This window comes from Echinops telfairi, unplaced genomic scaffold (assembly GCF_000313985.2).
Source record: "Echinops telfairi isolate 266 unplaced genomic scaffold, ASM31398v2 ScPeMD7_3533;HRSCAF=4204_0, whole genome shotgun sequence".
Taxonomy (NCBI): Eukaryota; Metazoa; Chordata; class Mammalia; order Afrosoricida; family Tenrecidae; genus Echinops; species Echinops telfairi.
This window is the reverse complement of record NW_022107431.1, coordinates 39,263,916-39,272,382: the sequence shown is the minus strand read 5'-3', so window position 1 is coordinate 39,272,382 and position 8,467 is coordinate 39,263,916. Positions and strand designations below refer to the sequence as shown.

Below are 8,467 nucleotides of genomic sequence, written 5' to 3'. Positions count from 1 at the left end.
CTCACTTCACTGAGGGGCGGGGCGGGGGACATGAGCAAAGAAGAGTTTGGTAAATCAAACCATACTTGACTTGAAATGAACTAGGGAAGGGGGCTATTGAAAGGACATGGCTGAGCTTAAGAAGAGTTGACCAGCCAGTTCATTCCAACTCCGGGTCACCCTGTGGGTGTCGGGGTAGGGCTGTGCTCCCCAGCGTTTCCGGTGACTGATTTGTTAGAAGCAGGTCCCGCGGCCTTTCTTCCAAGATGCATTTGGACGGGCGCCAACGGCCAATCTTTCTGTGAGCAGCAGGGCATGTTAAGCTTTACACCACCCAGGGCCTCCCGTTGACCTCGAATCCTTTGAATATTCCTCGCTCACCACCAGACATCTTCAGGAACATTTGGTGGTTATTTTAAGAAGAAACTGGGGGTGGGCGGGGAGGTGTGATGACCAAGAGCCCTGGCAGTGATGAAAGCACTCGGTTGGCACTTGGGACCCACCAGCCACTCTGAGAGAGGAAGACGGGCATGGTCTGCTGCTTGACACGTGACACTCAGTGGGGCAGTTCTACGTTATCCTACGGGGTGCTGGGAGTCAGGAATCCAGGGCACGGTTGCAGTGGGTTTGGTTTATTCACCAATCAGTCAACATCAGATGGCTTGTCTCCATAACTGATTGAGTACTGGGGAGCCTGAAGGAATAGGCCCTGGGGTGGCCCACTCTGACAGGGTCAGATTCCATGTCTCGGTGCCATGGCTGTGCCATCATACTGGGTTTGGGTCTCGGGCTGCTTGCTGGGATCCACATCTGGCAAAGCAGCTCGTCTAGACTGTTGCTAATGTGCCCTCCCCTTTTCTTCAGTTAAGAAAGCACCCCTCAGCTGCAAACGTCCGTCACAGGCCATCACCCCTCACCTGGGGATACCAACACACACACACACACACACACACACACACACACACACACGGTCTGCTTGAAGACTCAGTTCCTAGTCCATAGGAAGAGTCGCCCGCAGCTACATGCCTGTGGAGAACGACTGATCCTGTTGGCTGATGTGATTAATCACGGACATCTCTGGAGGTTTGGAAGGAAAACCTCTGCTGCCAATATTGGAAAAAGAATGTTCTAAGGAACCACCTCAAGTCAGCATATATATCATGGATTCCCAAGCCCGTCTGTTCCTTTCAGTCAGAGGTCTCTAAAAAATAGGTTCTTGGAGCCGACTCAGACCCCAGTCAGAACTCCCTGTGGGACAGGAAATCTACATGTTTAAAAGTGCCCCGGGGATGGAGCTGGGGCCATGTTGGTATAGTAGGGGCCATGCCGGAATGGGTTGCTTACTGCAAGGTCAGTAGTTTGAACCCACCAGCCATTCTGTGGAAGAGGAGGCTTCCTGCTCCTGTGGAAAACTTACAGCCTGACAGGGGCAGTTCCACTCTGTCCTAGGAGAGGAGCAGAATCTACACCAAGGCAGGGAGGTGCTTTATTTGTTTCATCAGGAAATTCTGTGATAAGCCACCTGCGAGAGCCACAGATTTAAATTCAGGAAAGAATTCAAAATCTCTCCTCTTCCATACTAACCATTATCAGCTTTTAGAATATTGCCTTCTAACCTAAACTATTCCTTGGAAATAATTTATATATAGATCCCATCCTCTAACTGGCTGGGAATCACTTCTAATTCCCAGTGACCCTCGGCATAGAAATAAAGGAAAAGCCTCCCTTTATCCTGGTGGCACGGTGAATTCTGCATTGTGCTGCTCACCCAAAGGCCAGTAGTTCAAACTCACCAATTCCCATGGGAAAAGGATGAGGCTTCCCACTGCCATAAAGAGTTAGTCTCAGAAACCCAGAGGGGGCAGCTGTACTCTGTTCTACAGGGTTGCTGTGGGTTGAAATTGAGTCCACAGCAGTGGGTTACTACCTTCATTATCTGTTGACTCCACAGAGATAGGTATTAACTACAAGTCAAAAGACCCATCCTTATTTGCTGAAATCAGAGATGACTATGAACAATATAAAAATAATAAGAGAGAAAGAAGCTTTTGCCTCTGGTGTGTTCCTGTGTGTGTGTGTGTTTGCTTTTCATTTGTGGAAACATTCTTTACTGGGAAACAACAGCAGATGGGGAGGGAATACTGCTTCTCCCAATAGCAGTCAGTCCCGGTAACTCCTGGTTCAGTGCAGGATTTCATCCTCATGGGATTGTGAAAGCTACTGGTCACAACCAGGCCCTGCAACACTCCCCAGAAGGCAGGATAAGATCGCTTAAAGAGGTATGTAGAGGCAGCCCCTCTTTACAGAAGTAGATGGCCAGCCCTTTCTTTGGAGGTGCTTCCCGGTGGACATGAACTGTTACTCTTCCAGTTAGCTGCTGGATGTGTTACCTAGGGAAACCCCAACCTTCAGTTTCCATCAGAAGTGCCTGTGGTCCTTGTTTAAATGCAGATGGCCAGACCCCATTTCCCTCATCAGACTCATTTCTAGGCTGGGAATGGAGCCTAGAAATCTTGCCTTGTTAACTAGGGGTAGGGGGCATCCATCCTCTCGCTCAGGCAAGACTCCCCCTACAGCATAGGATTTAGGCAATGCCTATCACAGACTAGGAGCCCTGGTGGCTCAGTGGTTACGAGTTGGGCTGTTAACTGCCCAAGATCAGTAGTTCAAAACCATCAGCCACTCTGAGGGAGAAAGGTACTTCCATAAAGAGTTATATTCTTGGAAACCCACAGGGGCAGTTCTACCTTGTCCTATAGGGTCACTATGATTCCTTCAACTCGATGGCAGTGAGTTTGGTTTTTGGTTTTTGTCGCAAACTACTCCCTCTCCCCCCACCACCCCCTAACTCCCATTAATGGCTCACCAACTCCTGGGGCTATTAGGTTTTGTTTCTAAACAGCAAATTTAATGGAAGCTTCTAAGAGATACTCTACATTCCAGATTCAAAATTATTCAACATGCATGGACACCAAGACACCAAGACACAGACGTGTTGACGAATTAAATGCATAACGAACTGACCTGCTTCTCTGGGTACTTGTTTATCAGATTCAAAAACAAGGCATAACATCTGGAATAGTTGGCCAGGGCCGCACAGCAGTCATGGTAGGAAGTAAGTTTGCTGCAGAAATGCCAAGTGGGGAAATAAAAATAAGCTTTATTTTTCAGTCAAAGTCCAATTCCCACAGTGTCACTTTAAAAACAGCCCTTCAAAGGGTTTCCCAGTTGATGACAGGAACATAGAAAGAAAGGCCCAGCACACCAGTCCAGACGCAGCAAGGGCGCCTGCTGCTGTTCTAGAAGCTGCAGAGCCAGAGGAGAAGAAGAATCTTTTTTTATTTTTTAAAGGTCCTTAAGGAAATGGAAACCGCAGGTTAACCACCTTTTTAAGGTGTGAACTTATGCTAGCCACGAGATTCAGAAACGGAAGTGAAGGGCCTTAGTAAAATCTGGTTGGATTGCCCTGGGGGTCTTGGTGAACAAATATGAAACCATTATATCAGCAAATACTAACCAAGCAAATGCTGGTAAATTGTATTACTCTACCAGGGCAGATAAACTACAGCAAAAAGTTTTCAAAATAGCTTCAAAATATATAAAGTAAAACCAAACCATATAATCTCAAGCCAAACCCCGCCCCCCGCCAAAGGCCATATCCACAAATCCACATCAAACTGGGAGCGTTCCATAAACCTCTCTCAATAATCGACAGCTGAATATGTAGAACATCATTCATATTTTAAAAACTGACCACGCAGAGGCCATAGGCAAATCCCACAAATCCCAGAGAAAGGGTATCCATGGATCACATTCTCCAGTCAGCATGCAATCAAATTCAAGGTCAATAAAACAAGGTTATATATATATATATACTCTTGAAAATTGAACAAGAAATGTTTCCCAACTCATTTTTTGAGGTGAATATAAACTTGAACTTAAACCAGGCAAGAGCAATCTAAGAAGGTTACTAGTTACGATGACACATGATCGTAGCAGAAAAATCCCCAACCAAATATGTGATAACTGAGCCCAGCAATATACAGCGGTTTAATACTGGGAAGTCTATTAACATAATACTTTACATTAACAAATTAAAAAAGGAAAACTACACAATCAGAATTAGTTCAGGGCACACAGAGAAAAGGTGACATCAATTCATGAGAAAAGTTCTTCCCTGACTTAACAAAGAGCTATGACAAATATTAATATTATTTTATGAACCCCATACAAATATGTCCTTTTAAAGTCAAGAGAGAGGCAGTTGGCCCAACACTCTCACAGCTTTGTACTGGATAGCCTAAGCAACACAGTAAGACAAAGGTGGAGGCTGAATGAAGAGTTAAAATCATCAGTATGAAGCAGAAGTATTCTTATTTGTAGACAATTTTCATAGAAAATCCAAGAGACTCTATAGACAATGCCTTAGAACTAATGCTTTTCAAGACTGCTGGATCCCAGATCAATTAGCAAACACCAATGCTAGTCATTTGGACTCGAAAGGAAATGTTTAAGCAGCACATTCATAATCATACATGACAAGCCTAAGAATAAATGCAGCAAAAGATTGTAAGATCCTCATGGGCAAAACTGAGTTTTACTGGAAGACATAAAAGAAGACCTCCTCATAAATGCTCATATCATAAAGAAGTCTAATTTCCCAACCCTTATTCTAATTAATCCAGTTTCAGTGCCAATCCCTTGTAAATCCAAAGGTTCTATCATGGACCTGAGACTGTGATCCATAGGAAGGAGAAAGACAAGCATATCGAGCTCGTTTCAAAGGGGGAAAAGGTAAGGGGTTAATCATGCATGATAGCCAGACTTGATATCAATCTATAATAATATAAATGGCATGAGACTGGCTTCTTTATCTACTAGAACAGTGTATGAAGTGTAGGAGCCAGGGTCTTTTTAAAAACAGTGAGAAAGGGAGGACCCATTCAAACAATGATCCTGGGAATACTGACTCTCCACGTGGGGAAAACCCTGAATTGGACCCGGACGTGCCACCGCCCACCGAGATCAACTTGAAGACTGTATAATGCTTCAAAATGGGAGCCATTGGCACTCAGAACAGAGCTCAGAATGAGGCCGGAAGGGTGGTGCTCCCAGATCCAGTCTGGGCTCACAGGCTCACACCCAGTCAGAACTTGGGGCCTTCTGTGTTTCTAGCAATAACTAAAGCCCGATTGCTCAAGAAAGGCCCAGGTTTTCGTGAGAGGGGCCATTAAGGAGCAGCCCTGGCAGGGAGAAGCGAGAGAGGAAGCACAGGTATGTGCCCTTAAAAGGCATCTCTGACATTTAACAACAAATGGCTCCGAGGCAACCTGGATCCAAATGACGATCCTTCTGGGGTGCCAGCACCGTGAGTGACGGCGAGCTCAGCTCCAGTCAGGACCCAAGGAAAATGGCCTGTTACACGCCAAGCAGGTGAGATGGCTAAGTGGTCCGCCTTGGGGTTAAAATGCTAAAGTATTGTTTCTAAGTGAACCAAGATGCTTGCTGCACTTTTAAGTATGGTGATTTTTTAAAAATCTCCAACAGCGAAGAAGAGCATTGTGGTGTGTGTGTGTGTGTGTGTGTGTAAGAACACTAGGATAACTCACAAAGAACAAAAATGACTTACAATACCTGATTTTAGAACAGATTTCAGGAAATGGAATCCTTTGTTTAAATCATTCCCTATAAATGTAGGGCCATGAAATTGATCTTTTTTTTTTTCCTTTTCTTTTTGCAGGGGAGAGGTTTAAAAAAAAAAAAAAAGCTTTGCTTTTCAGTCACATGCATGAAAATTAGGTAACCCCAAATCCAGGCGGAAGCATCTCTGTGAAGCCGCTTCCTTTTGTGCGTCCCTAGCCGACCTACCTGAATATTCTGGCGACATTGGTGCAGACATCCTTGTCCCCCACGTGCTGCTCCAGCACGGTGCAGAGCTCGGTGAGGGCTCCCGTGCTCAGGAGCGTACTTCTTGCCACCGGAGAATCCGCCAAATTTCTCAAGGTAGCAGTCACCTAGGACGAGCACGTTAGGCCATCTGTTATCTTTCTAGCAGGGACATAGAGCGACACTAAGGGGGCCCTGGGGGCACCGTGGGCCAAGCACCATGCTACTCAGGGAAAGATCAGGGGTACAAACCCACCAGCTGCTCCCGTAAGGTGTGCAGTCTCACAACCCCCCAGGGGGCAGCTGTAGGACTTCCCAAGCCTACAAGGTCACTCTGCGTCAGAACTGACTTCACGGCACTGGGGTAGTTTCACGCACTAACTCCTGCACATTGCCATCCAGTCAATTCTCACTCATGGTGGCCCAATAAGACAAAGTAGAACCGCCCCTCTGGGGTTCCGAGACTGTAACTCTTTACTGGGGTAGAAAGTCCTTTCTCCTGAGGAGCAGCTGGTGGTTTTGAACTGCTGACCCCGCAGGTACCAGCCCAAGGCATAACCACTACACCACCAGAGCTCTAACTGAGGTAATCAGCATAATTCATCCCATGCATTTCACTGCATCAATAACGAAGTGCTCCTGCTCTGTTCTCCCAACAGAGAACATGGGGTTGAGCCCAAGATACATGCAATGGAAACTTAACATACAGAGACAGCCTAACTTGGTTCAAAGGTAAAGAAGGAAAGTCATATTAGTAAACCCAAGTCAAAAGCCCAAGGGCAAATAACTCGCCATCAGAGTTTGCTAACAGCCTGAACTTCAGACCCATCCTGCCACAGGCTTCTCATTCTGTTTCTACAAGCAGCGCCCAATAGTGCTGTGGGCAAGCAATACTTAAATCCATCCATCTCATTCTCTCCCAAGAAGCAGGCAAGCATTGAGAACCTCACACATGAGGCTTATTTTGTAAACATGTTTCAGTAAGGTTGCCTCTGTAAAATGTGGGGAGAGAGCCCTTTAGTAAGCCCATAAAGCTAATGCTGCTGCCACCTACTATTATTTTCATATGCAGCGTCAGTTTTCCTCCCGGGGTAACAAGGAGTAATGGTTAGGCAAGGTAGCTCCGATCCAGGCCCCACTTATTATTACTAGCTTGTTACTGATCTGACCTCCCAGAGTCCATCTTTCTCATCGGCACCATGGTGATTGTTGGGTACCTGAGAGGAGGGGCTGATGTCACTGCCTTGGAGTGGGAGAACTTATGAGAACAATGTGTTACACCTCCACCGCACCTAAGCTACTGGGTGGGGCTTCGCACCCAGCATGTGAACACCGGCCTGAGAGTCGTGTCTCTTCTAACGTTGGTCACTTGGAAAGGCCACTCATTACTCAACTTCTCTATTGTCCAGTCTGAGGAAAGAGAGCTACAATCCCTGCTCACATGGCAGGGCGGCTGTGTGCACCAGACAGGAAACATGCAACAATGCTTTTTGTGAGTGTGTTCTGTGAAGTATTACGGAGATGCCTTGGTGAGGCAAACTACTAACCTAAAGGCTGGTGGTTTGAAGCCTAGCCATGGCACAGTCGTTAGGAACTCGGCTGCTAACCAAAAGGTCGGTGGTTCGAACCCACCAGCGACTCGGAAGGAGGGAAGACCTGAACACCTGCTGTCATACCGATGGAAGCCCCATAAAGGTTGACCCCTATGGGAACTCAGCTCTGCCACACACGGGGTCTCCCGTGAGCCCAAACGGACTCCCGGGGTGGGCTGGTGAGAAGGCGTCCTGTGACGATCGAGCATCCTCGTAGTCACAGTGAACAGCCTTTTAAAAACCGATCTTTGAAGATGGCATGCGTCTCTGGTCAGCTTTCCCTTGTAATGGCAGCAGCAGGCAGATCGTCTAAGTTCAAAACATGCCTGAGGATCTTGAGAACCGAGGAAGAACGAAGACCCCCTCCGATCAAAGTGTGCAAGCCTTTCACAGTCAATTCGGTTGTGCAGCAATTCTGGAAATTCTTCCCTGAAAGCTTCAGAAGTCCAAACGCCGGAGGGGAGACACATGACTCACACATTCCACTTAACGGTGGGTCTACAGTGTAGACGCCAAAGTGAAGGAGTAGGCGCCTGTGTGTGTGTGTGTGTGTGTGTGTGTGTAAAAGGGAAATCCTCATCGCTGCACCTGGCTCTCCCAGTGCTGTCTGCAGAGACATCCGAGGCATGGAGGGACTACTGGTTTACATCAGGCCCGGTGACGACCACACGCAGGCTTTCTTTTGAGGAGACCCAGAGCACAGAGGCCTGCGCGGATTCCCGCTGGCTCACTCGCTCGAACCACGGGAAACCAAGGGACACCCACTCAGATGGCTGTGCACAAGAAACCGTTCCTCTTCCCTGGCCCCCAGTGCTTCGGAGATTGCACACCCCTGATCGGGGCGCCCCTCCCGCTCCCCACGCCTAACCTCTGGCATTGCCAGCACAGGCGATGGCACTTTTCTGAAGAGCTTGTATTCTCTCGCTTCCCCCTCAGTATGGTCCCTCCCTCCCGACTCTTAGGAAGGGGCCCTGATGGTGGAGTGGAGCTACATGTTGGGCTGCTCCCCT

At 47.4% G+C, this 8,467-nt stretch overlaps 1 protein-coding gene across 1 annotated transcript in view; it reads right to left on the bottom strand.

Annotated features, from left to right (window-relative positions):
- Positions 1-8,467, bottom strand: part of ARMC2 (armadillo repeat containing 2) — a 108,367-nt gene that overhangs the window by 31,775 nt on the left and 68,125 nt on the right. The window contains exons 12-13 of the mRNA XM_045294601.1: positions 5,848-5,993; positions 3,004-3,103 (exon numbers count right to left, since the gene is read on the bottom strand). Coding sequence (XP_045150536.1) covers positions 3,004-3,103; positions 5,848-5,993 — 246 coding nt within the window. The remainder of the gene's footprint in view (positions 1-3,003; positions 3,104-5,847; positions 5,994-8,467) is intronic.